This window comes from Colletotrichum graminicola (assembly GCF_000149035.1).
Source record: "Colletotrichum graminicola M1.001 genomic scaffold supercont1.1, whole genome shotgun sequence".
Classification (NCBI taxonomy): Eukaryota; Fungi; Ascomycota; class Sordariomycetes; order Glomerellales; family Glomerellaceae; genus Colletotrichum; species Colletotrichum graminicola.
In genome coordinates this window covers 372,436-399,566 of record NW_007361005.1, presented here as the reverse complement: position 1 = coordinate 399,566, position 27,131 = coordinate 372,436, and the positions used below count along the sequence as shown (strand labels likewise).

Sequence of the window (27,131 nt, the reverse complement as noted above, 5' to 3'; positions counted from 1 at the left end):
AGCATGAGAACGAAAGGCAACGCCGTTGTTCGGCTTGTGACTACCTACACTGGTGGCTCGCTTCATTTGTCGAGACGTCTCCTTCCTCGGTACAACACTCTACATGTAAACCTCCCTCCTCCCCCTTCCTTGTTTCTCCCGCCTCCATCCCATCTCTTCGGAAGGACTAGGGGAGCCCACAGACGATTCACCATCAATTCTTGCTCATCATCCTACAAACCGATCCGTCAGCCCATGCGACTAGGTGCGGTGCCGTCTCCTGGTTGGCCAGGATGATTACTCTCCTCATCACCATCCCTGGCGGCCAAACCCACTTACTGGGCTCCGGTTTGAGGACAGAACAAACGAACCAATGACATTGACGGACCTGCCTTGTCTTGAAACGAGATGGGCGGTCGCCGGCCAATCAAAACTTGTTTCCGATGTGACAGCGCTGGTCGATCACGAAAAGTGTGAAGTTCGGGTGGGCAGCAGCCTGGCAAGCCAACAATACAATCCGAACCCAGGTCGTCTGACCGGGCGGGGGAGAAACCGAGACGGGGGCTTTGCTCGGCCTGGCAAAGAAGGGGGCCTTCTCTGCATTGCGCTTTGGCTTAACTCTAGGGCCCTAGGGCCACCGTCAGGCGTTTCTGTCCCGTCCTCTTCATCATGCCCCCTGCTTGTGTTGTAGTAGGGGTTTCCGGGGCTCGTGATGTTCGATGCGTGTGTTACAATACGTTTAATCCCGTCGTCAACCTCCGCGTGCCTCCCCTAGGTGTATGCGGGCTTACGTAGTAGGGCAGACATCCAAGGTCCTCAGCGCCCATGCGGGAGTCATATGGCCCGTGGACGATGCATGCGGTTAGGGTCCTGCCACTCGCCCGAGACGTCGACGGCCCGGAAACCAACAATCGGATTAAAAAAAAATTTAAAAATTTAAAAAAAAAAAAAAAAAACCGCCCCGTAGGCGGCAGCCATGTTCAGAATAGAGGGTGGTTTAAAGATGTCTCGTCGGAGAACGGCAATGACTTGCTTACTTGTCGCGGCCCTTTTTCACTCCTTAGATACCGACTGTCTCGCTGCTTGCGACTCGTGACTGAGACGGAGGCAGACTTTGTTCGGTTCAATAGTCTCTACACGCTAAGCGGAGACGCGGTTCAGGATAGGCTACCGACAAATGCAAAGGTGATGGATGCTCTTTGATCGACGATCCCAAGCTCGAGGGGAATTAAGCAGCGCGCCACCATACCACACAGACAGACCAGACCCAGCGGTTTTGCTCTCAAGAAAGAGAGAAGGGGGGGGCAACATCTTTTTCGAGGGCGTCCCATTCGTTGTAGCCGACCAGTTAGCTGTCATCCCCTTGCTGCAGGTGTCGCTTGTTCGCCTGTCGAATGCATCTTGCCGCGCGCCACGCACCGTGTTTGTCCTCCCCCCCCTTCAAGGACAAAAAAGCCCACCAAGCAGCCACATTGTGAGCGGTTTGGTGGATGAGTCGCAACCGGCGAAAGCTAGTTTGACGCTGAGCTTTCCTCTTGGCATGTGCAAACCTGAAGGACACCAGAGAAAAATGCCTGGCTTTCTTGTCTTTTTCCGCCCCCCGTCGCATGGGCTCGAGGCTTGTGCACGCGAATGCAACTGCCGGGCGACGTACTTCATGTCCTTGAATGCGAGGTGGTTTTCCCACCATTTGTCAGTTGTGGCGCTTAGGTGCCGCGGCGACGATGTGACGCGTTGGGAGGAAAGCTCGTGCTTAGGTAATACACCGATGCGATGGTGACCGGCTGGCACCGAGTGGAGCCCACCAGCACCTGTGGCTGCGCCAAGTGGCAGCTTATCAATTTCGATCCGCGGAGCCGTTATCAAAAAATTTCGATACAAGTCAACGGACCTCTTATTTTTTTTAGGCTTGAGAGGTGAAGGTGAGAGCCAAATTAACCCCCCTCCACCGGCGGTCAAAACTGAAGAAGGAAATCCCAATCGCACTGCACAGAACCCTTGTCGTTTCAGTTGAATAGCAAACAAAAAGAGACATATACCCTTCCGTAAAAGCAACCATTCGCACAGTTGCAGAGATGCCCGGCAGAACCACCTCGGAAGACGTCCCCATGGACGAGGCGCCCACGTCTCACCAGCCCGAGGAGGAGGAGGCCGAGGCGCAGGAGGGGTCGCCCGAGCAGGAGGAGGAAGAGGAAGAGGAGGAGCCCCAGCGCGTCAAGATTGTGAGTCTTCTACTTGTTCCAACATCTATCTCCCTGAAAGAGGAGGGGGGGGCCTTTATCATGTCAGGTGGGATGGGAACTGACCGTTCCAACAGCTGCCTGGCTCGACGGACACAGCCGCCTCGTTCGAGTTCATCGACGAGGGCCACACGCTTGGCAACGCGCTGAGATATATCATCATGAAGAAGTACGTTGCCGCCTCCCGTTATTATTAGCAGCAACCAGTAGTCTTTTGGAGTCTTTTCCCTAACACGGACTAACACTGCCGCCAGCCCCGACGTGGAGTTCTGCGCCTACGCCATCCCTCACCCCTCCGAGGCCAAGATGAACATTAGAATCCAGACATACGGTGAGCATTCCCCACCCTCACCCTCACCCTCACTGTCACTCTCCCTACATCATGTTATCACCTTCATTTCCGGAACGTCCCTAGACCCATGCTGACCTCCGTCCCAGATGGCACCGCAGTCTCGGCTCTGCAAAAGGGTCTCAAGGACTTGCAGGCCCTCAGCGACACCGTCGCCGAGGAGTTCATCCGCGCCAAGGAGGAGTTTGGCCGCTCGTAGCGGGTCTTTTTGTTTCATTCCTTTGACATGTCAAGAATAATAGGCGTTTAGGGATCATCAATGGCATAGAGAAAAGAGACAGAGAGACAGAGAACCCAATTGGAGTTATCGTGCTGCTTTGCGGGAAGTGTTTTTGTTTTTGAAACTGTTGTATGTTATGTACACGAGCTCTAATTCCATTCAGCGCTCTTAGTTGCGGCCCTAGACGTTTGGTTAGCATGTGAGTCAAGAACCAAGTTAGCCTGGCGCTTTCAGCCCCGTCCGCCATTCTTCGTCTCTCCGAAGCAGAGCTCTTGCCCCTTGTGACCGTTTTCACGCCCTCGCGACTTACCTCCAAGAACCCGGTCATGAAGTTGTTGGGCAACCGCTTGTCTCCTCTGAAGTTCTCTTCCTTGAAGTAGGACATGATGTGCGTGGTCTGCTTCCAGAAGTTCATTGTCTCCTACAATCGCATGTCAAACGTCAGCCCTCGCTCGGTTTTCTTGCCGCCCTATATCTTGACCCAATCCAAGTCCTCTTTCTCTCCCCTCCCGTTCGTCTACCCTACGCTGGGCAAGGGCGGTCGGTTCCATACCTGGTATTCGGCGTGACTCTTGAAGAGAAGGACATCCACAACGGGCAGCTTTTTCGCGAACCTGTGGCGCTCGAACTCCTCACGTATCCGGGTGCGAAGAACGGATACGGGCAGGGGGACGTTATACATTGTCTGGATCTCGGGCGCCTGGTATCGCATCACCTGATTAGCATGGTGCCCGTGGTCTCCTCAGCTCAGTTGAGAACCTGTCGGTTCGTCAATCGCATCGCCCGCCGACAGGCGATCGGAAAGCAACCGAAAAGAACCGAAAGGGGAAACATACAGCTCGGATCCATTCTCTGTACGAGGAGAGAACCCGGCGCTTTGCGTCGTTCCAGTTGGCCGCTGCTCAAGGGATCAGTGGAGGGCCTCGGGGCTCAATTGGGACGCGGCACTCACACTGCCTGGTCGTCTTCGCGAATTGGGTCGGTGTGATGGCCATGGTGAGCGCGGGGGTGCTGCTGAAGGAGGGGGAGCGGGTTGCTGCTGCGTGATTGCCGGCGGCCGTTCAGTTCGTCGTCGGGAATCTTGGTCAAGCTCCCCAATCCAGTGTTGGGGAAGAGCCGCCCAATCACGTGTGTTTCCTTAGTCAGCGGACGCGAGCACTTTGCGCTAGCGTAGCCGCCCCTAGCGCGCAAATGGGTAGGTGAGGCGTGTTCGATAAGTGATTATCGGAACCTTTTGCCCCACTACATTCTTGGTCTTCGAACATCAACGCCTTCGTCACTCAGCATACGACTGCGGCGCGACCGAACCTCGAAGAATCTCTCGTATACTCCAAGCCACTACGAAGGTTTCTTTTGACCGTAGGTTCACGAAAGTTAACCATTCAAAATGCCTCCTATGCGATCATCGAAGCGCAAGCCGCCCCCAGAAGGCTTCAGCGACATCGAGGACCAGCTCCTAATCTTCCAGAACAAAATGAAGGACGCCCAGAACAAGCCGCCGCCGACGGGGCCGAAGCACCAGGCGCAGTGGGAGATCTTTCAAATCGCGCACACGCGGAGCAGATACATCTACGACCTGTACTACGAGAAGGAGGCCATCAGCAAGCAGCTGTACGAGTGGCTGTTGAAAAACGGGTACGCTGATGCCATGCTGATCGCCAAGTGGAAGAAGCAAGGCTACGAGAAGGTACGAACATGGCCCGCCACATCACCTTTTAATGAACTGATGCTAACGGCCACGAAAGCTCTGCTGCTTGCGCTGCGTCCAGACCAAGGAGACCAACTTCAACTCAACGTGTATATGCCGTGTCCCGAAAGCCCAGCTTAAGGAAGACCAGGAGGTCCAATGCGTCAACTGTGGCTGCCACGGCTGCGCTTCTAGCGACTAGAGGCTCATACGCGGCTGCTCACAGCATTTTATTGAGGGAAAAATCATCTCCGCGAGGCTTTCAGCCGCGGAGGACTGGCGTTTGGCGCTTGGTATGGGGGGGATGATTCAGACCCAGGGTACGATCACTCGGGTCATGACTTTGCCGCAAAGAGGTAGCGATCCTTTCAATTGACCGTTTTGGTATCATCATTGCCTGAACGCTAATCGAAGTAGTACCATGCATCGTGACGTTTTCATCGTTTGACAGGGGCCGTCTTAGCGTTTTGCAAACCCTGCCCGCCCACCGCCCCTTCCAAAGCGCACGCTGTTTGGGACAAACTGCAGTGCTGACATGGCGCCGGCGAGGTCGTCCATTTCCGTGTCTGTACGCTCTGTTGTCACCGAGTCGGTGGGTGTTGGTTCCGTCGATATCTTGCCTGGTGCTTGTGATTCTTTGGTTTGCGGTGCGGACGACTCTAGGATGCCTGATCTGCGCTTCGACTCCTTAGTCGTACCGAAGGCGCTGGATGACTTGCGCCGATGATGGCCGCCTTCGACAAGCAACGACCGTCGCCCATCGATGCCCTCCTTGGTCACCGCGAAAAAGTAATTTTTCGGGAAACCGTGTTTGTCGATAAGATGCATCCGACGCTTCTGCGGCGTCATACACTTCCTCTCGCAGCCCTCGACAAAACAGGAATACTGCGGGCAACATCAGTGACGTCCTAATCTCAGCGGTAAGGGGACCGTGATCGTACTGTGTGCTCCCCTCTTTCCCGTCTAACAGCGGCGAATGAATCATGGCATTCCTCGTGATGTACACTGAGCAGGTGCTCCGATGGCAGGTTCCTCCCGCATTCAAGGCATCTATTGGTGTGCGTCTTCACGTAATGCGCTTCATACTCGTCGTACGATTGGAAAGTGAGGGCCTCTCTGTGAGGTGGCATAGAGCATTTCATCGCAAAGTCCTCGAGTGCTGTTTCGGCCGAAGGGTCCAGTTCTGTAAACTTGGCAAGGCGGTCATCTGCCTCGGGCGTCCCTGGACTGCTATACTCGTCTGCCGGATAGCCAGAGAAGGGCTGTTCCTCTTCGGCCTCTCGTGAGCGTTTCATCTTCAGTGAGGTTGGCCAAGCAGCGGGGGTTTATTACTTGCAGGTCACCACGGAATCCCCCAAGCTACGTTGCTGAGTTGGATTGCTGAGATCGGGGTTTGCGAGGAATGGGCAGGAACAGGGATGTGACGAAAGGTTTGGTGTGGTGGTTCTAGATATTCCAAAGCATGGCTGTTTGGTGCCTGAGCAAGTCGGCAAGCCACAAGACAAAGGCAAATGACGATAATGGAATCAAATCGCCTGTTTTGTCGGGCGGCGGCGGGCAGTCCAGGGTCGGGGCGTGGTGGGGCATTGACAGGTCAAAGACAGAAGCACAGAAGACCAGTTGGTCCAGTCATCATTCATCAGCGTCAGCTGCTGCGAGCAAGGGGCCGGGGCTCCTCACAAAGCTAACAAAGACACAAGGCTCACTGACGGAGGGTCAGGAGAGGCTGTGCACAGCCTGGAAGTTAGGGAGTTGAGGTGCCGAACGAAGGGACTAGGTACCTAATCCCCAAGGGCACGGGCCAGAGACATTGGCAGCTGTTGAGGGGCCCCATAAAAAATAACTGATTTCCCAAGGCGGGTAGGAGGGAACTTTAACGCCCATTGAGCCAAGTTCGCGCGTCCCTTCATTGAGACCTAACATCACCATCTTTCCCCCCCCTTCTCCCCTCTCCCTCCTCTGCTGCGCTGCTGTTTTTGCCGTCTCTGTCTGCCACTGTCGTCCTGCACCGTCGTCTGAGTGTTTGCCTCCCTTTTGAATGTCTGCTCTGGGTGGCGCATTGCTTGCCGCTCCTTCCCTCTTAACCTCCACCCAATGTTTTTCTCGCCGACTTTATCACCCCGAGTACGTGCCACCACAACAAGCCTTGGAGTTAACGCCGCCCCAATCCCACCACCAGCACACCCATCGCCATTGTCGCCTTTGCCCTCGACCCGACCTCACCGTTCACGAAGCGCTTGCCCACTACCAAGTTATGGATTGCGCGCGCACTCAGAGATTGTTTTCGAGAGCGTGTGAGCACAGCACGTAGCTTCAGGCTCTTCTTCTTTTTGTTCCTTTTGTGAATTTTTGGAGTCCTGCACCTTCCACAACCCCCCTCCATCGCGCAAATAATCGCAACATCATACCACCACCCACCCCCGCCTCCATCGTCGATTGCAGGGCCTGGCTCTGTCGTAACCCACGATGGCGGACCATATCGAAGCTGCAAAGCAGGCCTGGCAGTGAGTTTTCTCCTTCCTTTGCTTTAGTGCCGGCGCCAAGTCTCTTGCCTGGTTGGGCCTACGCACTTTGTCTGGATTCCTCGGGATTGTTGCGATCCCGGGCACTCGCCCTCTGTTGCTGACCCCTTCCAACTTTAGCCAAGCCCAGAAACTTCGCAAGCACCTACAGAAGGAGGTCGAGAAGCTCAAGAATGACTCCGATGGCAACGACCTCAAGCATTTCGAGGCCTTGGAGAGTGTCATTTCCTCGTACGTTATCCGATGCGATCTCCGGCCGGTCTGCGACACCTTCCTGACGTTTTTCTAGTCTACGCCTCGCCTGCCTCCACGTCATTTTCCACGATTTCGAGTATTCCGCCACCGAAAAGGTCGACTCGAACCTCTGGCAAGCACATAGCATCGTCAACAGCGAATATCGAAAGGTCTTGGGCCGTCTGAGATCGTCACAGCTCGCCGTCCAGAAGCGCAAGCTCGATAGGATGTACAGCGGCTTCTTGAAGACGGCGCAAAAATTCTACATTGCATTCGTCCAGCGTTTGTCTGCCGTCTACCCGATTCCCGAGCTTCAGCGCATCGCTGAGGGCATCAAGGCCGAGAAGCTGCCGGAGGAGAACCCAATGGCCAATACCACGCCGGCCGTCCGCCAAATCATCCTCAAGTACGTTCACTCGGCGCTGATTCACTTGGGCGACCTCTCTCGGTATCGGATGCAGGCACGCCACAAGGTCCCCAGCTACGAGGCCGCCCTGACCTACTATTCCCTCGCCCACGACATTATCCCAACCTCGGGCTTCGCTCACCACCAAATGGGCATCATCTTCCTGGATGAGAAGAAGCATTTGGATATCATATACCACTTCTACCGCGCCCTGGCTATCGAAGAGCCCCACCCAATGGCATCCCAGAACCTTGAGGCTGAGCTGAAGAGCCTCCAGGGGCCTGTCACGCCGGCACGTCGCACCGGTCCTCCCGATACCCAGGAGGCTTTTGTAGCCTGGTTCGTTCGTCTGCATTCTCACTTCAACAAGGGCGAGGTCTTTTCATCCTACCAGGAGCTCGAGAAGGAAGTGATCAATCATCTGGAGATTGCCATCAAGGCCCCCAACACTTGGCCTATGCTCTTGAAGATGGTCTTGCTCAACATGTCTGCCTTTTACGCTTCTAACAAGAAACTCAGCAGTGAGTGAGAGTTGCAGCATTTGAGAATTATTCATTGACTCGTCGCAGGCAAATGGACCGAGGCTGCTTTGCGGTCATCCCACTTCGTTCTGCGTCTGAATGCCCGCTTCTTCATGACCTTCTGTCGGCTTCTCAAGAAGGAACTGGAGAAGCTTATTGAAGAGCAGGCATCCGGTGAACAAGATGGCACTGCGGACAAAGTTACGGCTTTAACAGAAAATACTCTTCCATTCGTTCGCCTGTACGCTGCCTGGCTGGTGGCCTGTCGCACCGAGATCATGGGTGCCCAAGATACCCCTGAGCTCTTTGTAAAGGACATGTACAGAGGCTTTGCGAAAGCACTGACTGGCCTTTGCGAAATGTACGGCAACGAGGATCTCAAACTTGCCCCGTACCTGCTCGCCGAGGATCAGGAAGCTATAGGAATGCTTCCTCTCTGCGATCCACAGCTGCCACAGAGCTGTCGCCTCAACTACGACGAGGATACCGGAAGCCTGAAGCCGCAAGTCCAGCACTACAACGGTCTGAAGCTCGACGCTCTTCAAGAGACCTTTTCCAGGGTCTTGGACACGATAAAGTGCGGGTTCTTCCTTGCCAACAATGATACGAATTTTCCTTTCACCTACACCTCGTCGCCGACTGGGCTCACCTTTAAGTATGAGGAGGACTATAAGCCAAAGCCTTCGAGCATCGCCGCCGCTCCTCGGCCAGCTGTCGATAAGATTGCAACTGCCGAGGTTTCTATCGCGCATCGCGAACGGCCTGTCGATAAGATTGCAACTGCCGAGGTTTCTATTGCGCATCGCGAACGGTCTCGGCATTCCGGTCGCGTTAGAGATACACCTTCAAATGCGGCACCGTCCGGGGCACCGCCCGGAGCACCCCACAATGCAGCACCGCCGCAGGTGCAGTCGCATCCGACTCCAGGTCGCAATCGAGTCCATGGCCAATCCGAATACGACCTGAGCTCCGACGCTGAGATGCTTCATATGGTCAACGACTTTCTGATGCCTCCTCAAGCTCACGTGTCTCCCACAGAGAGCCACGAGGATACTTCGTACGGAATGAACTCAGCCATGGCCAACGAGATATTTGTTGCGCCTCCGACCAACAGCCCACCTGCACTCGGTTCCGCCACAGCCAAAACGTTCCCAAGCCTTCCGTGGAACATGATATACACCCCGACGCCTCAGGGCAAGAACTCGGAGCTGACGCCGCCAGACCGCGCCATTAGAGATGCAGCTGCTAGGCGGTCCTTTGATGGCACTGCCCACCTACAGAGAAACGTCTCGGTCTCCAGCCATGTCATGTTTGATGACCCCTTTGCGGATCCTCGCGAGAACCATTACCTGTCTCGACAACAGCAGCGGCCCTTCGCCAGTACTCCTGATATCACGTCCCATCAAGACCGCCTGCTGCAGGCATTTGGCAAGCAGCGGGCCGACTCAAGATCCATGAGCCGTGACTCCTCAGGAGCAGGTTACGGTTTGTGGGGAAGCCCACACACAGAACTGAACCCTAACGCGTTGCAGCCCAGAGTGTCGTCTGCTCATGCCCGCTCGTTGAGCAATTCTCAACCTCAGTTCTCCCAGAGCCCCAACATGGATCATATCGCTACGGAGAGCTTTTCACCGCTTTCAGGAACTCAGTTTTCCAATGCAAGCGGCATCTACCAGGGCACTCCGTGCAATGGTATCAACTATACCGCGACCACGGCTTTCGGAAGAGGTCCCATCGCCGACATGCGGGAGGATCCTACCCACTACAAGAACATGGTCAGACAGAACGGAGGTGCCGCTACTGACGGCTACACAGCCGGATACAACGACATGATTCTTCAGTCAGCCATGGCCGACGAGATAAAGCGCGCTTCGGGCCAGAACACACGTCGTTGAACCCTACACCAAAGCAGGATCCGTTCCTGGCAAGCCTCGCTCAATGCCTACGTGGCTCTCCCTGCCTTCCCAGCGGCGTGGTTGGAAGTTGAATGCTTCATATTTGCTACTGTGATGTGAGCGCCCCCCCTTCAAAGTAATCCATGAGCGGGACGTCTGCTGACATGTATACAGAAGAAAGTCGGTCGATCGATCGCCTAATTGCTTATACCTTGCCCCGATAACTGTTTTGAACGGATTTCACAGATTTCACATGGAGGATGGAGGGACGATGGTCTGGGATTGTCATTTGGCTGGTTATGATTCGGCCAAACCACTTCATTGTTTTACCCGATATCTCATGACCCAGGGCTCACATCGTGGAAGATGTCCAGCCCAGATTGCAAGTTGATGCAAGTACGATTGCCACTCGTTTAAGGCTCTTCAGGAGCCAACGCCGTTGTTGAAACCGTTTTCCCTTTGCCCCCCTCAACGCCAGACTATCCTAAACAAAGCAACTGAAATGCTCGAGGCATTAGGTTAAGGGCACGCCGCCTAAGCAGAGGAATAGGTCTGCTTGGGGAAGGGGTAGCTAAGACGCAGTTAGCAAATGATGCAGAGAAACCTACAGAGCCCAGTGCTAAGCCGATTTAATGTAGAGCGCCAGCAGCAGCGGGTACCCTGAAGCCAGGTGAATGTAGTGACTGGGGATGGAGGGGAACTTACGAAGGACCAAGCTCCTGGATGCTCAGCTTAGCGAGCCACTGGCCCATGTCGATGGACTCATCGAGCGACTTGCCGTCGACGAGGCCAGCCATCAGACCACCGGCAAAGGCATCGCCGGCTCCGTTGGTGTCGTTGATCTGCTCCTTGGCGATAGGCTTGACGGGATACTCCTTGACGTTGTCCTCACCCTGGACGGCAACCAACGTGGGATCGGTGCCCTGGGTGATGATAGCGACGCGCTTGCGCTGCTTGTTCTCCTTGGGCAGGTTGGCGAGGTGCTTGGCGATCTCCTTGAGGTCGGTGGTGCCGAGGTTGTGGGCCTCGGCGTAGGCGGCGGCCTCGGTCTCGTTACCGATGACGTAGTCCCAGTAGGGAGCGCTGGCGTCGAGGGGGTCCTTGAAGAACTGGCAGATGAAGGGGGCCGACAGGCTCACGGCGAAGATCTTGTTGTTCTTGGCGGCCTCCTCGGCGAGCTTCTGGATGGCGGGGGGGCAGACGGTGAAGTGGTAGCCGCCGACGTAATAGGCCTGGGCGCCCTCAACGAGCTTCCAGACGTCGGGACTAGTCAGATGCTCAAGGTCGTAGTGGTTGGCGGCGCCGAGTTCGGTGCACATGGAGCGGTTGTGGCCGGTGATGACAACGCCGCAGCGGCCCGTGGCGATCTTGGGGTCGACACGGTATTCGACGCGGAGGCCGGCCGCCTTGACAGCGTCGTGGAGAATGGCAGCGTACTTGTCGTCGCCGACGCCGCCGATGTAGACTACCGAGTTGGGCGGAAGGATGTACTGGGCACCACGGGCCGTGTTCTGGGCGGCGCCGCCGGCGATGAGCTTAGCATCATAGTTGTTGAGGAGGTCCTCATAGATGCCAAGGTGCTTCTCCTCAGCGAGGATAGCGTCGTTGGGCTTGAGATCGTACTTTTGGAGGAGGGCCTCGTCGCCGACTGCTTGGATGTCTGAATAGCGGTGTTAATGAGAAAGCTCGGTTTCACTGTGAGGGAGGGGTAGGTTTGCTGGGAGGGTTGCACGGCGCATCGCCGAAGCTTAAACCAATGCATCCATGGGGGAATGGGCGAGCCCTTACCAAGCAGAGGGTTCTCGAGACAGAGAAGACGGAAATCCTGGGTCGCCATTTTGTTTAATTGAGGAATTCTTGGGTGAATGAGGGAAGTGTGGAAGAGGGTGAGTTTGTGGGAGCTCTCAAATATTTTGATTTTGGTGCTCCGTCGGGCAGTTTTGGACGAGAGGGGGAGGGGGGTGATGGTGGGGTTGCTGGTCGATGAGGTGGGGTGATGGGAGAAACGTGCTTGACCTCGACGGGCGGCGGTGGCAGCAGGACCGGAGACGGCGGCAGGGCGAGAACTCTGCTGCGGAGGGACGTGGGCAGCAGCAGAAGCTTGGACTGCCGATGCTAATGGTGAGAGGACAGGGGTAAGGATAGTGGGGCGGCGAGTTGCGAAATTTCTCGTTACCGATCCGAGTGAATTGGTAGACGTGCAGCGTTGGGTGAGACACCTCGAGGCGGTGACTTTCAGGTATGAAAACATTATTGCGAAGAATCCGTTGATGAATCCGTCAAGAGGATGGCGAGGGTAGTCAAATCATCAATCAACTCGTCCCTTTTGGGGTTGTTTGGAGGTCGGAAAAAATACCAAGCTGTCGTGGAACGAGCCAGCGAGGAGGCGGGCGGTCAGTTGCCTTTTCTATGATTCTCGCCATCAGATCATGCCACTGGCCAAGTCACTATTCCCCGTTACGGAACGGGGACCACTGATTGATAAAATTCCGATCGATCAATTGAAAAGAGGAAACCCACAACTACTGCCGATAGTAGCTGGATTTAGGAGGAAAGATCCCAGAGGCCACTCTCCTCCGCACTCTGATTCAACTGTCCCAAACCCCGTTTTTTTTGTTCTTGTTCATCCACACGCAAGCCCCCAGCGTCTCACTTCATCACAGTTGGTCGGCGTACGTCGAAGTCCTCTTCCCTCTCTCGTAACGGGGGTAGGAAATCATGGCGTGATCATTCAATGCGCAAAATGCCTTTTAGTACTTGCCGACGAGCTACCAGATGAACTGCCCTCGCGAGTACCCTCAAAAGATGCCAGCCGCGTAACACCATCCCAATGGAACCCTGAAATCCAGCCAAACTATGCTGACCTTTAATCCTTCGTCTTCTGGGTACCACGAAGCAGACCCGTCCGTCTCGCAGCAATAAGACCGGCCTTTTGTCCCTGGACGGCGTAGCGGGAGATGGTCGAGGCCTTACCAATATGCTGGTGGTTACCACCACCGTGGGGATGGTCGACGGGGTTCATGGCAACACCACGAGTTCTGGGCCAGTTGGCACCACGCTTGACGGCGAACTTGTGCTTGGCGCGAGAAGCCTCTGCAGATGGCTGTTAGTGGGCTGTTGTTCTCCTTGACTGCGTCTTTTCGCAGTCTTTAACCATCCGCAACTAGGGGCCAAAACGTACTCAGGAGGGGCTTGTCGGTACGGCCACCGCCGGCAACAATACCGATCATGCCGCGGGACTCGGAGTGAACGACCTTCTTGGCGCCGGAGGGGAGCTTGATGCGGGTCTTGCCCTCATCGGGGTTGTGGCCGATAATGGTGATGTAGTTACCGGAGGTGCGGCCCAGGGTGCCACGGTCACCGATCTTGGTCTCGACGTTGGAGACGACGGTACCCTCGGGCATGGAGCCGAGGGGCAAGACGTTGCCGACGGTCAGGGCGGCCTTCTTTCCGGCGTAGATGAACTGGCCGGTGTACATGCCCTCATTGGCGATGAAGGTCTCGGTGTGCTGCTTGAACTTGTAGGGGTCGCGGAAGACGACCTGGGCAAGGGGAGCGCCACGGCCGGGGTCGTGAATGATGTCCTTCACGATACCACGAAGGTATCCGTGTCTCTCGGCATAGTCGAGGTTGCGGAACTTCGCAGGGGCCTGCACAACAATTTCGTTAGGAACAAACTGTCGTCGCGTCGCGGGGGTTCGATAGGATCGGATCTCACCTTGTTCAGGCGGGTGTTGGCCGTGAAGATAGAGCCACGGCCCCTTCTCTGGTTACGGATCTGGGAGAGAGATTGTCAGCACTCATTGTGTCCCATATGCCCCAAGTCCATCGCGAAGAAAAATGTTCGTGGGTTTCGAAATCGATCAATATCGGGCGCGGCGACCGGCAGTAAAGTCGAAAATGCGCCGTTGTTTTCGAATTCGTTATGAAATCGAGTGTTGAATAGAGTATTTACTTACAACGCGACCCATCTTGGCTGTCCTCTGGCGTTCGGAGGGCTAGGTGTTGTCGTCGGTGGTGAGTTGGGGATTTCAAAAGTCACCTCGAAACAATTTTGCTAGAGAAGGAGGTCGTGGGCCGGGAAAGTGTGCCCTGGGCCCCACACTGGCTCGTTCCATTAACCGAGCCCGTCACGTGCATAGCGACTTCCTTCAGAATGATTTCGGTGGGGCACATCGAGGGAGCTAGTTTTCGGACGGGAAAAATACTGGCAGCGGTGTAGCCCCACAGTGTCTCTGCTGTTTGGCCAGTCCCATTCTAGCCTCGAGGCAGAGAACCGCCTGCACCGCGTCACGATCTCCGCACTTAACCCTCATGTCCAAAACGTCTAGTTCCGGCCCCAGCGGCCCACGCCCACGATGTTCCCAGCGCCATCATGCACTGCAGTACCTCCTCGCTCATACTATGTCATTCTGTAGATGCAGACGGAAAGAGTATGGATTCGATCTAGCTCATGTGCGTATTCTACTCGGCTCCGCATTTCTCTCACTGTCTGCTGCGTTCTGTTCAAGGCTGCATGTTCTGACGTTCTGTCAGGATAGTTGTGTCTGACCGAAATCAAATGAGTTTTGTGGGCTGGCATGTTTTAGAAGCCGCTGAAGGAAGTTCCGTGAGGATAACAGAACCCTGGAGGTCGAAGCGGCATGATGTAGTCCAGCGGCCAACGTCATCAGAATCTTCGCCGGCGTGGGGCAAGAGCTTCATCGCGCGCCCGGCGACCCGTGGATTCTTACCGCACGCCTAACGCGGTCATTTTTGAGGGGATGCAGCTGTATCCTGGCCAAGCAGAGCCGAGCACGCGGGATCAGCACGTATTACCGCAAGCGATCGCCGTGGTCCGTTTGCCTTCAGTGAGGCGCCGCAGCACTGGTGGACACGCGTGTGGCTTTCTAGCACTGCACATACATCATTGTCGATGGATTGGCCGATTTACAATGGCCATTTTGGAAGTGCTTGGGTCCTTTTCAGGCGTGCATTATGTTCCACCCGCATGTCGCTTTTTTCTGGACGTCTTTTTCGGGATATAAGTTGGAGGCTGCATCAAACCACCATGATCGACGATGGATTCAATGGAGGGATGAGAAAGGTGTCCTGGGACGCAAGTTGCGTTGGCCCTCGTTTGCGTCGGGCGTCGGGCTAGGCTGGGTGTGGTGCAGTCATGTGACCATCAACAAGACAGTAACGGATGGGTACATGGTTTACGAGTATGCTCCGCAAGTGCCGAGCCAACGCCCTTGATACGACGTGGGGATCCAACTCTCCATCATTGCAACAACTAATTCATGCAGGCTGCGTCTTTTGAATTGGTACGGTTTTGAACGGTTGGGGGCGGCTGCCGTTGTGAGGTCAACTCTGGACTGGCGCTCCCAGCGGGAGCGAGCGGGCCCAGCGGACAAGGACAGTTTTTTGTCAACCAGATGGTTTGGGAATGGCATCAACTTCGAAAAGCCGGTGTGCGTGGTACATGACGAACCGGTGGTTGTCCGACGTACACGCAACAATCAAATGCAGCCATATCGCAGGGTTCTAAGAACGACCGTTAATGCACTTGTGGACGATAAAACCATCATTTCCACAACTCAGACGATGCCCTCATTCTGATGGGCCGGTGTGCTTTTCTGGTCCACGGTCGGTGAGATGTGATATTGAGTGTGAGGTTCAGTCTGTCTGGGATATCCCACGGTAGCTGTTAGGTGGGGTACAGCCAGCATGGATTCTCCAAGATCCTCAAGGGCAACCTAGAAGCTGGTGCTTCACGGTCCACAAGACGCCCTAGAACACAATGAGAAGCAGCAAATATAGGGCGGCCGGAAGCATGCTGCTGCTGCCATGGCATTAGGAAGGTCATCGGGTATGCGGCAATGCGTTATCCATCGGCAGGTTGAAAGAAGGGCAGATTAGGTAGAAAGAGAAGGTTGTAGGTAGATTTGAAATGACTCGGACCTATCAGAGAACCAGGCTCAAAGAAGTTGCGGCTCAAACGTGACTTAATTAGTCCCGTGGGTGGGCGTTCGAAACTTCCTCAATTCAACATACGCGCCTAAACTTCCTCCACCTACCACGATACCCATCCAATTTCGACACTACCACACGCGCAGCAGCCATCAACGCGAATCCGCCCCCAAAAACCCTACAAGATGGCAGACGACGACTCTTCAGACCTGTCTTCGCTGTCATCGTTGTCGCCCGTGCCGTCCGATATCGAATCCGATGCAGAGCCAGAGCTCGAGACAAAAAAGGGCGACGGCATCTTGAAGTTCTTCCCCAAGCTCACCAAAGGCAAGAAGACCGCAACTGCTGCCAAAGAGCCCTCACCGCCACCTCGCAAGCGTTCGCCCTCACCTCCGCACGAGAACACCTTCGAAGACAATCCAGACATCGCTGTATGTGAATTGTCGCGTCAATTCGCGCAGAAAAACGCGTCGATTCGCGTCCTTCAAGTCATCGGATATGCTAACGTACCTTTAGTTTTTGGTTATGTTTCGGAGCCGATTCAACGATGCCTTCCCGAAATCCCTAGCCAACTTTGGACCCCAAGAGCTCGAGCGCGGCATTATCGACAATCCTCCTAGCGAACGAGTCGAAGCCTTTCTCTGTGCGCTGCTCTTCTTGCTCCTCAACCGCAAGCAGGACGTTAAGTATGTTGATGCGCCACAGAGCATGAGTCCTACACATGTTGCTAACCGATCTGCTAGAGCTGGCCAATACTCAAAGGCTCTGGACGATGCACTGTCCGCTCACAAATCTCAGTGGCCGAAGTCATGGGGGGGCGTCAACCCGCTCTCGGGGAACAACACTTTCCACAGTATTACACCCACCCAGAGGGTAAGCACCGAACCGTTCAAAATTTCTCTTGCGCATTTGGATTTTCATGGACTAACTATCAGCTCAAGCTATCTCTCCTCCGCGCGCTGGCCCTGTGGTCCCTCTCGGCGTCCGAAACTGTTAAGACGATCATCAACAAATCCTACAAAGGGAATCGCCACGATGATGACCTCAACCAGCCACTCTCAGTCCAGCCATGGGGATCAGACAGCGATAAGAGACGATACTATCTAATTGAGGGCTTGGATGATACTGCTTTCCGCGTCTATCGCGAGAGCAACCCAGCGGGTTTCAACCGGACCTGGCGGTCAGTTGCTGGGTCAATCGATGAGATCAAGGCCCTTGCAGACAAATTGTCGACGAAGGATGGTGGTCCCAGGGCCAGAAAGCTCGCAGACCAGATGCTGCAGGCTATTCCTCGGTTTGAGGCGACTGAGGAGGTATGTCATATTTGCTTGCTGGCTTTCGCTCTGAGCAATAACTGACGACAACAGAAACGGCGACGCAGAGAGTATCGACAAGCGCAAAAGGCCCGGTTCAAGCGCCCCGAGCCTGGTTTCTCTGTCTATGAGGGCCGCACGAGAGGCAAGCGGATCAAGTACACTTACTCCGACGATGAGGACTTCACAGACTCGTCGTCTCGGCGCTCAGCCCGCAACACAGGCACAAGCACACCTGCGGAGCCTGTTGGGCCGGTGACTACAGCAAGCGGACGTCAGATCAGAGCTCCTCCCCGGTTGAATGCGAGTAGTGCGGCTGGAAGTGTGAACGGAGACTCAGAGGATTCGCATCAGCAATCGGAGCCCGCTGTTGGTCCCGGTGGCCGACCCCGACGAGCTGCTGTAGTTAACCATGGTACAAATGGATGGTCAGCCAAAGGCAGTCGTACCCGCGGAAACAAGTCCATGGACGACGATGACGACGACGTCAGCGAGCCTGATTTGGGTGACGATGAAGAAGACCACGTACCGGATGAGACTGAAGAGGACGACGAAGAGGACCTTGACGAGGATGTGGAAATGGCAGATGATGACTTGGCCGATGAACCCCGGAAGAGCCTGATTGTTAAGCTCTCGGTCAAGAAGTCACCGACTACAACAAAGATGGCTATGATAACCCCTGCATCAGAGGATGAAAGGGCCATGGCGAATAACGACGAACTGGCAGACGAGATCATTGCTAAGCCCAAGGAAAGAACGCCGGAGCCGGTCATCAATGTGGCAACCAACAAGCAGCCGCTCAGTCCTGCAGCCGTGCAGACCTCTCTGGCTTTTAGAGGAAGCCCAGACAAGCCGCACTCACTGCCACAGCCGGTGGATGTGGGCTCGCGCGATTAGGGGCTTTTCGGCTATCGGTTATGACGAATCTTTTGGCGTTGGACGGTAAAATTTTCCGGGCGAAATGCGGATAGATGAAGGGAACCGCCAAGGCGATTAAATGACTTATTTCTGGAAGCATTTGCCCTTCCATAGACAGTACTATGACCCGTACTACGGTTGATTTGCGCATCTGTTGATGCGACGGTACCAAGGGGTACGTAGTTTGCAGAGACGTTTCTGCCATGAGTTTTAGCTGTACAGATACCACACCAACCATACTTCGTTGCCCTTATTTAGCCTCTTAGTCCCTTAAAGTTCCTTCTTCGTCCTCCAGCTTGATCCCCTTGGCGGCGGCAGTTGCCAGTTGTTTACGCCGTACCACCATCTCCGTACTTTGGCGCCTATTGAGCTACCGTGCACCTGTGCGTTCCTGTTCCAATGGTGCCGGCCGATGAGGAACAAGTTGTAGATGACACCCTGAACCAGCGGCATCATGACCTGCACCAAATTAGTTCCAGTTGCGCACGACTTGGTACAGTTACATCACGCACTTGGTCCCTCGTGGTAATCCACGCTACCCGCCCCCAGGTATCGGCCTTGGAGATGCTGTGAAGGTAGCTCTGCTCGAAGCGTAGGTCGGGCATGGGCGGAAGTTTTGTCGACCGCTGCTTTGGGGACACGATGCTGCGGGGGATGTAGTCGTCAAGCTCATCATCGTCGTCAAGGTCGTCGTGTGCTGAGATGGGTTCCAACGTCACAGGCTCCTTCTCGGAGGCGGTTGTGGAAGGATTGAGGTCGTGGTTCGGGGAAGGGGTCCGGTTGATGTGCGCGGTTTGTATTGTCTCCGCGACTTGGATGGGTACGGAGGAGGCCATCTTGGGCAGTGCACCGCAATGAACAAGCTGGACGGGGAATGACGGGGGGGAGCTTGTGATGGTGACAGGCGTGTTGCGAGGTTGCAATAGAGTTAGCTCGTTAGATACATAGTTGGTGATTAATAGGCTGTCGCTGCAGTGCTCGTTTAATTACATAGCCATCCCTACCCGCTGAGGTCATTGCATCGGCTGTTTTCTCAGGCTGGGGGCGGCGGAACCTGTTAAATCAGGTGGGGTCGGTCTGACGACTTGAGAACTAATACCTAACAGGAGCATGGCATCTGTGTCTCAAAAGCCTGCAGTTGGTTGTTTCTTCAGCAGACATTAATGAATTCTATTGCCGGAGAAACTGGCTAGAGTATAGCCATAAAGATTGTTTGTCCCAGAGATTTCTTTTTTCTCATAAGTCAAGAGCATGGAATGCATACCTTCTGTTATTGAAATGTGAAAGGTTGTCACAATCCAATCCGAACAACAAGTATTGGCAAGGGGGCGGCTCCAAAAACAACAAAGGTACGTGCGAGTGTCAGGATGTGAGTACTTACGTAGGTAGGTAGGTAGCGGTAGCTAGCCACTTGAGGTACCCATCAGGCTACCTTGGGCTGAGTGGCTAGGCAGTCAGAAACAGAAGGCACATATGACTCGCTTGCGGTTTAGCGCCCTACCACTGCCACTGTCAGAGCCGGATCCTTGTGCGGTGACAGCACACTCACAAAAATCGACCAGCACCAAGTTTTCTTTCCTTGCAACCACCCGATCGCATCGCAAACGGAGAACCGCGCGACGACAACAAAAACCTTACCGGCACGCGAACGCGTAACCTTCATTTTGTTGTCCCCCGAGTCTTCCTCAATACCCTTACTCAAGATGTCAGACCCTCAGGCAAACGAGGCCGAGAAGAACGTGAGTTGTTTTCTGATTCTTACATCGTGGCCTCCGAGCCCCTCCTTTTTTTTCTGCCCCGCGCCCACCCCGAACCTGCAGGCTGACGTTCCCATCTGATGGGATGGAACAACAGATCGAGATATGGAAGGTCAAGAAGCTGATCAAGCGCCTTGAGGCCGCTCGTGGTAACGGCACGTCTATGATTTCGCTCATTATTCGTACGTTTCCTTCCACGATGCCGCCGCTGGTGCTGGGCCCGACTGACCCCCACTACAGCTCCCAAGGATCAGATTTCCCGAGCCGCCAAGATGTTGGCCGAAGAATACGTACGTCCCGGTAATCACACACTTCTCGACACGAAACATTGTTAACGAGACTCGTATAGGGAACGGCGTCGAACATCAAGTCCAGAGTCAACAGACAGTCCGTGCTTTCAGCCATTACTTCGACCCAGCAACGCTTGAAGCTGTACAACAAGGTCCCTCCCAACGGACTGGTCGTCTACTGCGGTGAAATCTTGACTCAGGAAGGCAAGGAGAGGAAGGTCAACATCGATTTCGAGCCCTTCAAGCCCATCAACACGTCCCTCTACCTCTGTGACAACAAGTTCCACACGGAGGCTCTGGCCGAGCTGCTCGAGTCAGACCAGAAGTTCGGGTTCATCATCATGGACGGTAACGGCGCGCTGTTCGGAACTCTTTCCGGAAACACAAGAGAAGTCGTCCACAAATTCTCTGTCGATCTCCCCAAGAAGCACGGCCGTGGTGGTCAGTCCGCCCTTCGTTTCGCCCGTCTTCGTGAGGAAAAGCGCCACAACTACGTCCGCAAGGTTGCCGAGTTGGCTGTCCAAAACTTCATCACCAACGACAAGCCCAACGTCGCCGGTCTGATTCTTGCTGGTTCCGCCGATTTCAAGACTGACCTCAACGCTTCCGACCTGTTCGACAACCGTCTGGCCACAAAGGTCATCAAGGTTGTCGACGTTTCCTACGGTGGTGAGAACGGCTTCAACCAGGCCATCGAGCTGTCCTCCGAGACTCTCGGCAACGTCAAGTTCATCCAGGAGAAGAAGCTCATCGGAAAGTACTTCGAGGAGATCAGCCAGGACACTGGACGTGTCTGCTACGGTATCGATGACACTCTCAAGGCTCTGGAGCTCGGTGCTGTTGAGACTCTCATTGTCTTCGAGAACTTGGAGATTACCCGCTGGAAGCTCAAGGACAGTCAGGGCACCGAGCATTTGCTGCACACCACCAAGCAGCAGGAAACCGGAGACCGCGCCATCTTCATGGACAAGGAAACCGGTCAGGAGATGGAAGTTGTCACCCAAGAATCCTTCCTTGAGTGGATTGCGGAGCACTACAAGGACTTTGGTACCAACCTAGAGTTCGTTTCGGACCGTTCCACGGAAGGAAACCAGTTCGTCAAGGGATTCGGTGGCATCGGTGGTATCCTCCGGTACAAGGTGAACTTTGAGCAGTTGGCTGATATTGATGAGGACGACGATGAGTACTACGACGGTGTGTATCCCTCTCCGTCTCTGCATTTGCTGCAGCCGGCTGACCCTTTCAGATTGACCAACCGAGCCCCTCGAGAACGAGGGATCGACTCAAGTACCGTCTCTGAAGCATAACAGCGAAGAGGAATCCGCGCGCACAGCGTCGCAGCCCGCGCCGGCGCCCAAGCCGAAGGTCGCCCATCGGCTCCTAGCAGTCAGGCGCCCGATGAGCCCGGCTCACCTCACTCACCAAGTGGCGCGCCCGAGCCCGCTTCGGTCTGTTATGAAGGCCTCTTGAGTTGAGACCTAGTCCACAGGTACGATCACTATTCTCGGCTATGTCAGGAACATGCGCCTAACTAGTGTCCAGATGTTTCTCTTGCAGATGGAGAACACTCAGGAGCGGTCGGGAGGCGACCGCTTATTGATCGCGACTAGATAGAATGGAAATTGATTAAATGTTCAGTCACTCCTTGAATCCAGTTTTGATATACCTACCACCTGCCTGTGATGGTGTGCTCAAGTAATCTGACGTTGGTCTCTATTTGGCTCTATGCTTCATACGTCGACCCTAATAGCTGTAAAATTACTCTCTCAATTCTAGTGGCTTTTTGTCTTTTCTGTTCTTTCTGTATATTTGTTCGCCTTGTATTCCTTCTACACAGAAACCTTCAGGGCTTTGCATGAGTTACAGTCTTATCCGATATGCAACTACACCTACTCCATGCCTATATGCATACTCACCCAGTACTTCTAATTTCAATTTCATACGTCAGTCACCCTGTGTAAGTCGTCAACGGGATCGTGAGCATGAGACCACTTACTTCCCGGCTCCACGCTGTACGCCGGGGCTACTCAACTCAACATGCCGCTACTTCACTGGAGGCTGGAATCGCTAAGATCCTGCACACCAGCAAAAAAATCCCAGACCACCTCTCGGTAACACCATCGCATCTTCTGGACCTCTTGTTCTCGGACATCTTCCCATCGCCTGGATCTTCTTCATTCTCCAATCCAACACCACTGAACTTTCCCACATCGTCAAGTCCTGTTCGATCGTTGCCTCAGGGTCACCATCTAGTCTACTTCCCTCTGCAGACCCCGCCGTCCAGGCTCATGCCAGACGGTACGGATGCGGATCACTGTCCCGGAGCGCCGTTTACGCGTCGCCTATGGGCGGGCGGCGAGGTCATCTTCCGCGAGGGCTTGGAGCATGAGCTTTGCCTAGATGGACGGCGGGCGGAGTGCATCGAGAGCGTGGATGATGTAAGGGCCGAGAAGGGGAGGGTTTGGGTCGAGCTCTGGCGTCGGTACGCGGCGGCAGATGCCGCCGGTGGTAACAAAAGTCCCGCAATCGAGGAAAGGAGGACGCTGGCTTTTCTTCCAGATGTTGATACTTCCGCACCGACTCGGCGGGTCTTGAAACGTATGTATCTGTCCCTGGTCCATGAACCCCGTTGGGAGTTTTCCATGTGACGGGCTTGAAGTTGACCCTCGCGCCAATAGCCCCCCATAAGTCGACGGCGTCTCTCTCTCTTACGCCAACGCAGAACCTACTCACCAACTTCAGCGCCCTGACGTACAACGCGCACGCAATCCACTTGGACCCAGCGTGGGCCGCGAAGGAAGGACACGCGGCGACGTTAGTTCACGGGCCCCTTTCTCTCGCGCTGATGCTCACGTTCCTGAATGGGTTGGGCAACGGGCAGCGCGTGCGTTGGTACGGGTACCGGAACCTTGCGCCGCTGTATTGCGGTCGCGAGATGAAGCTCTGCGTTCGCGAAAAGGAAGCCGCACGGGTTGGGAGCGAGAAGGAAAGGAGGTGGGATGTGTGGATTGAGGGCGACGACGGGGGTATGGCAGTCAAGGGGGTTGCCACGACTGTTGACGTCTAGGTTGCGGGTAGAAAGAGATCGTGGAATGAAGAAGCTCTATTCGATTACAGAAAAGCGCTCTGTGTAGGAACATCGATTAGGGGCATGGTTGCTTAAACGACTGCCGATGACGGCCCAAATAAGGTATCCCGAAACTACTTGTTTGTGTACAAAAGCTGACGACCGTTGACGCAACGCAATCCCGCAACGACTAAGTTCCCAATTCCTTGCTTCTCTCTCGCCCCAAGAAAATCATAGTCAAACCCAAAACGTGACTTCTTCAGATGGCTGACAGGCGTGCACAACTCCCGCCTGTTCATTATGCTATGGCTTCTACAGCTCAGCCTACCTCGGCTGCACTATGGCAATCAACCAATAGCCGTAGCACTTGAAACTTCCGGATAGGCTTCATGAATAAGAGGTGAGGCCATAGGTACAGAATGATATCTTTGCTGCTACTTGTAGCAAGTGTGATGGAGCTTCTACAGATCGTTGTGCGCCGCTATTCCTAACTGCACGTCATGCTGGTATCATGTACCAGGTCCTGTGATGATACTGGTGCTTCCTTGGCCCTTGGAACTCCCTTACACCTTTCGAGAAGCCAAAAACGACACATACTGCAATCATCACGACTTCCAAGCCACCGATAACCCATCCTATGATGGCAGACGTGTTGGATGCGCCGTCTTCGCAACCACATCGATTTCGGTGGTGCCACTGTATCTGACCTGCTCGCATACGAGATATCAAATTCTTTCCTGAGGGCGTCCTTGTAGTAAGTTACGCACTCGGCAAGCCGCCCGTAATCATTATTCGTGCTATTCCATTTGATGGCTGCCGGAAAATCCAGAATATTAACAAACTCAAACACGGACTCACCAGCAACGGGTGTGGGACTCGAGCGTGCCCTGGCATTGCGTTGCCGTGCCGTCGTAGCACTTCGAGTCAGCTACGCCACCGTATCTCAGGAAGACTTGAGCAGTTCGAATGACAATGATGTTGCTCATGGCGTCTTGCAATAGATTTTGTCGACGGCGTTGGCACGTGCTGCGTCTTGTTGTATTTTCCATGTATCCCCGGCTGCATATCGCGAGACAGATACTGCAGTGCGAATCGGTACTGGAATGGGTCCGATATTGTGGCGCTAGCCGCGTGTCTAAAAGCCTATGGCCTTCAAATTCTTCTAGGATGCAGGCTTATGCAGGGCAGGCTTCCCGCGCAGCGCGGACAATCATTTATCTAGATATTGGTATTTGTGCTATTTTGGCATAATGATGACAGTGAATCATGAGCCCTGAGCAAGATATCAGGTGTTTTGTTTGGCGATGAACAGGAATGAAAAACAAAAATGCAAGAAAGCTCACCTTGACTCGCCTGGACGTTCAGCACACTGTTTTATGTTCAAGATTCTTTGGGACCGCGGCTCCTATGTCATGGAAGGGAGGAAATCCCGTTATTAGGTACGTCTCACACTTGCCGTCAAAGAGGCTTGGTGGGTGTGAGAGAGAAAACTGTATTTTAGGCTACCGGACCCTGTTTTCAATAGAAAGATTGAGGATCTGTGATCTATGTAACTGCAAGAAAGTCGAAGACAGGAAACAAAGAAAAAAGATTGACGTTGTTGCCAACCGTCCCAAAGAGCCCTCCCTTGCATCCAAGCTCGACCTGCTCCCCTGGATCTCAGCAACCAAGTGTCCTCATGTCAGGCTCATTACCACCGCAGATAACCTGTCCTGTCACATATCTGCCGTGACTGCGAGTGACTCTTCTCTCTCTCCTTCCAAGCACTGACATTTTGTCGCTTCCAACTGATGCCATAGTTTTGTGAAAGCTATTGATTTGGTGCTGTAGGCACCAGATCCATCTGATTTACCCTTTTGTATGATTTTTGCGTGATATTGAGGTCTCCAAAGTGTACGCCCATGTTATTATGGCGTTCAGGGCCTATGCTGTGCTATTCATGGACCCTGTTCAAGTTGTTGTTTTAGTTGTTTTACGTTAAAGGCAAGCAAGTTGCCGCCATTTGAGATACTGAGGTTCTTTATCCTTATACTTCCAAGGATTATTTGTCAACCACAGTGGTTTCGTTAAACTCATCCTCAGTCTTGTTGTCCGAGGAGTTGTTTGTGATGCTTTCGGCAGCTCCGCAGTTAATGTCATTGGACGCCTTGTCACCACAGTGTGGCTGAGCCTCTAGGAATTCACCAGCTTCATCGTCGAGATTGTCGAGAAGGTTCTTGGCTGCATCTTCAATCTGGAGGTTGGCAGGCAGCTCATCTCCGAACAACTCTGCCCAGCGTCGGAGCCAGCGCTTGTTGCTCCAAACGCACTTGTCGTACAGATCGCCCTTCATACTACCCCCAACCGGCTTGCCACAGATCTATCAACCAAGTAAGCCAAACTTGAAGTTTTGCTATCCTCATGACGAGGGAAATGGGATTGACGGGCAAAGGCTGCTTACCGGCGGCGAGTAATTGAAGAAGATCTTCTCTCTTGTTCCAGCCTTGATGACTCTGTCCCACCATCGAACACTAGTCTTGAGTTCGAAGAACTTGACGAAATGCTGAAACTCTTGCTTGAAAAGTCCTGGTGTAGGGCTTGTGCGCTCAATACCGCGTGCCTGCCACTTGCCACTGTCCTTCTTGTGGAAGAGTTTTGCGCCAAACCAGTACAGACGCGGCATTGCATAGGACTCGAAGAGCTATAAATATCACAGGTGATAATTAGGATGTGGTCTTGATACGTTGTGCGCAAACTTCAGAGACGTTTTGACGGCTTTTGACTTACATAAAGTTCATACTTCTCATGCAGAGCTCCATACTCATCCTCTGAAGTCCTGAAGATATCAACCTTGTACTCAAAGAAGGTCTTGTCGGTGAAGATGCGATAGAGGTCTATCAATTAATCTAGTGAGTAACTGTACTTTTTGTGGACGTAGTTTGAGACTTGGAAGGAGCCACTGACCTGGATTCATCCATGTTTGTCCAATCAAAGCGTTGCGAGCTTTCTTTTGTATCTTGAGTTGCTGTCGAGACTTCTCCCTCTCACTGGTTCTCACTGCAGAGAAGTCATAGTGCTTTTCACGAAGCTTCTTGTTGTGAGTGCAAGAGAACCTGAACCAGTCCCAGCTGACGATGTGAATCTTTTTCTTGCCCTTCTCCGCTTGCTTGACTAGTGATGATAAGTTACAGTTAGCTCTTTCCCAGTAAAACAGTATGATACGATGAGTTGAATGACATCTTGTACACAAAGGGAATGGCATGGGCAGGGGTGAGAGTACTTCGGCGGTTCTTCTTCCTGTCTTTGAAATCCTTGTCTGTGCAGACAAGATGGGTCACAGAATCATCCAAGTCTGATGAGAACCGGCCTTTCCGTAGCTTTGTCCATTCCATGGCCGCTTGCTCGTTGGGACAATCACTAGGAAAGTCACCAGCCGCTGCAATGACGAGGTCTTTGAAAATCCCTCTGACCATTGTGGGTTGCGACGTGTTATGTGTGATAAGCGGTATTTTTTGAATGAGAGTTGATTTGTTGTAAGTCTGTTGAGCAAGTTGGTTGGAGATTGCAAGAGTTGAGCAAAATAAAGCGATAGCAAGTGCAGTGTGTATGCCAGGGACAAAATGGAAGACTGAGTTTAGAGAGGATTGGCAGTTTACTTATACGAAGAGAGAAAAAGAGGCCGAGAAGAGCCCATGATTGAGAAGGACGCCATTAGTATGAACCAATATGGAAGGAGTGACTGATGGTATTACACCTTTCATTGGGTGGAAGGAAGCGACCAAATTGGCAATGCTAAGGATGA

General features: G+C 53.8%; 12 protein-coding genes across 12 annotated transcripts; 6 read left to right on the top strand and 6 right to left on the bottom strand.

Moving 5' to 3' along the window:
- Positions 1-2,054: 2,054 nt before the first annotated feature.
- On the top strand, positions 2,055-2,767 carry GLRG_00109 (uncharacterized protein; the record flags this gene model as incomplete). The annotated part of the gene is made up of 4 exons (XM_008090794.1): positions 2,055-2,201; positions 2,297-2,388; positions 2,474-2,550; positions 2,658-2,767. 4 exons carry the CDS (start codon positions 2,055-2,057, stop codon positions 2,765-2,767), a joined length of 426 nt encoding a protein of 141 aa, XP_008088985.1.
- Positions 2,768-2,956: 189 nt separating this feature from the next.
- On the bottom strand, positions 2,957-3,783 carry GLRG_00108 (complex 1 protein; the record flags this gene model as incomplete). Its single annotated transcript, XM_008090793.1, has 5 exons — positions 2,957-2,968; positions 3,099-3,209; positions 3,342-3,488; positions 3,625-3,686; positions 3,741-3,783. The coding sequence occupies 5 exons, from the start codon at positions 3,781-3,783 to the stop codon at positions 2,957-2,959; spliced, it is 375 nt and encodes a 124-aa protein (XP_008088984.1).
- A 392-nt stretch (positions 3,784-4,175) lies between these two features.
- GLRG_00107 (uncharacterized protein) lies at positions 4,176-4,677 on the top strand (the record flags this gene model as incomplete). Its single annotated transcript, XM_008090792.1, has 2 exons — positions 4,176-4,475; positions 4,534-4,677. 2 exons carry the CDS (start codon positions 4,176-4,178, stop codon positions 4,675-4,677), a joined length of 444 nt encoding a protein of 147 aa, XP_008088983.1.
- A 257-nt stretch (positions 4,678-4,934) lies between these two features.
- On the bottom strand, positions 4,935-5,770 carry GLRG_00106 (zinc finger protein; the record flags this gene model as incomplete). The annotated part of the gene is made up of 2 exons (XM_008090791.1): positions 4,935-5,360; positions 5,417-5,770. 2 exons carry the CDS (start codon positions 5,768-5,770, stop codon positions 4,935-4,937), a joined length of 780 nt encoding a protein of 259 aa, XP_008088982.1.
- A 1,171-nt stretch (positions 5,771-6,941) lies between these two features.
- Positions 6,942-10,053, top strand: GLRG_00105 (telomerase activating protein Est1; the record flags this gene model as incomplete). Its single annotated transcript, XM_008090790.1, has 4 exons — positions 6,942-6,979; positions 7,118-7,228; positions 7,287-8,158; positions 8,207-10,053. 4 exons carry the CDS (start codon positions 6,942-6,944, stop codon positions 10,051-10,053), a joined length of 2,868 nt encoding a protein of 955 aa, XP_008088981.1.
- A 534-nt stretch (positions 10,054-10,587) lies between these two features.
- Positions 10,588-11,890, bottom strand: GLRG_00104 (pfkB family carbohydrate kinase; the record flags this gene model as incomplete). The annotated part of the gene is made up of 3 exons (XM_008090789.1): positions 10,588-10,624; positions 10,759-11,713; positions 11,842-11,890. The coding sequence occupies 3 exons, from the start codon at positions 11,888-11,890 to the stop codon at positions 10,588-10,590; spliced, it is 1,041 nt and encodes a 346-aa protein (XP_008088980.1).
- A 1,029-nt stretch (positions 11,891-12,919) lies between these two features.
- On the bottom strand, positions 12,920-14,024 carry GLRG_00103 (ribosomal Proteins L2 domain-containing protein; the record flags this gene model as incomplete). The annotated part of the gene is made up of 4 exons (XM_008090788.1): positions 12,920-13,146; positions 13,235-13,703; positions 13,772-13,831; positions 14,013-14,024. The coding sequence occupies 4 exons, from the start codon at positions 14,022-14,024 to the stop codon at positions 12,920-12,922; spliced, it is 768 nt and encodes a 255-aa protein (XP_008088979.1).
- Positions 14,025-16,190: 2,166 nt separating this feature from the next.
- Positions 16,191-18,215, top strand: GLRG_00102 (uncharacterized protein; the record flags this gene model as incomplete). The annotated part of the gene is made up of 5 exons (XM_008090787.1): positions 16,191-16,436; positions 16,522-16,691; positions 16,749-16,878; positions 16,947-17,318; positions 17,373-18,215. 5 exons carry the CDS (start codon positions 16,191-16,193, stop codon positions 18,213-18,215), a joined length of 1,761 nt encoding a protein of 586 aa, XP_008088978.1.
- A 291-nt stretch (positions 18,216-18,506) lies between these two features.
- Positions 18,507-19,072, bottom strand: GLRG_00101 (uncharacterized protein; the record flags this gene model as incomplete). The annotated part of the gene is made up of 2 exons (XM_008090786.1): positions 18,507-18,695; positions 18,749-19,072. 2 exons carry the CDS (start codon positions 19,070-19,072, stop codon positions 18,507-18,509), a joined length of 513 nt encoding a protein of 170 aa, XP_008088977.1.
- An 867-nt stretch (positions 19,073-19,939) lies between these two features.
- Positions 19,940-21,534, top strand: GLRG_00100 (peptide chain release factor eRF/aRF; the record flags this gene model as incomplete). Its single annotated transcript, XM_008090785.1, has 5 exons — positions 19,940-19,975; positions 20,091-20,175; positions 20,234-20,283; positions 20,343-21,477; positions 21,530-21,534. 5 exons carry the CDS (start codon positions 19,940-19,942, stop codon positions 21,532-21,534), a joined length of 1,311 nt encoding a protein of 436 aa, XP_008088976.1.
- Positions 21,535-22,265: 731 nt separating this feature from the next.
- GLRG_00099 (uncharacterized protein) lies at positions 22,266-23,350 on the top strand (the record flags this gene model as incomplete). The annotated part of the gene is made up of 2 exons (XM_008090784.1): positions 22,266-22,881; positions 22,962-23,350. The coding sequence occupies 2 exons, from the start codon at positions 22,266-22,268 to the stop codon at positions 23,348-23,350; spliced, it is 1,005 nt and encodes a 334-aa protein (XP_008088975.1).
- Positions 23,351-25,391: 2,041 nt separating this feature from the next.
- GLRG_00098 (uncharacterized protein) lies at positions 25,392-26,802 on the bottom strand (the record flags this gene model as incomplete). The annotated part of the gene is made up of 5 exons (XM_008090783.1): positions 25,392-25,709; positions 25,791-26,030; positions 26,117-26,223; positions 26,294-26,500; positions 26,610-26,802. The coding sequence occupies 5 exons, from the start codon at positions 26,800-26,802 to the stop codon at positions 25,392-25,394; spliced, it is 1,065 nt and encodes a 354-aa protein (XP_008088974.1).
- Positions 26,803-27,131: the final 329 nt, after the last annotated feature.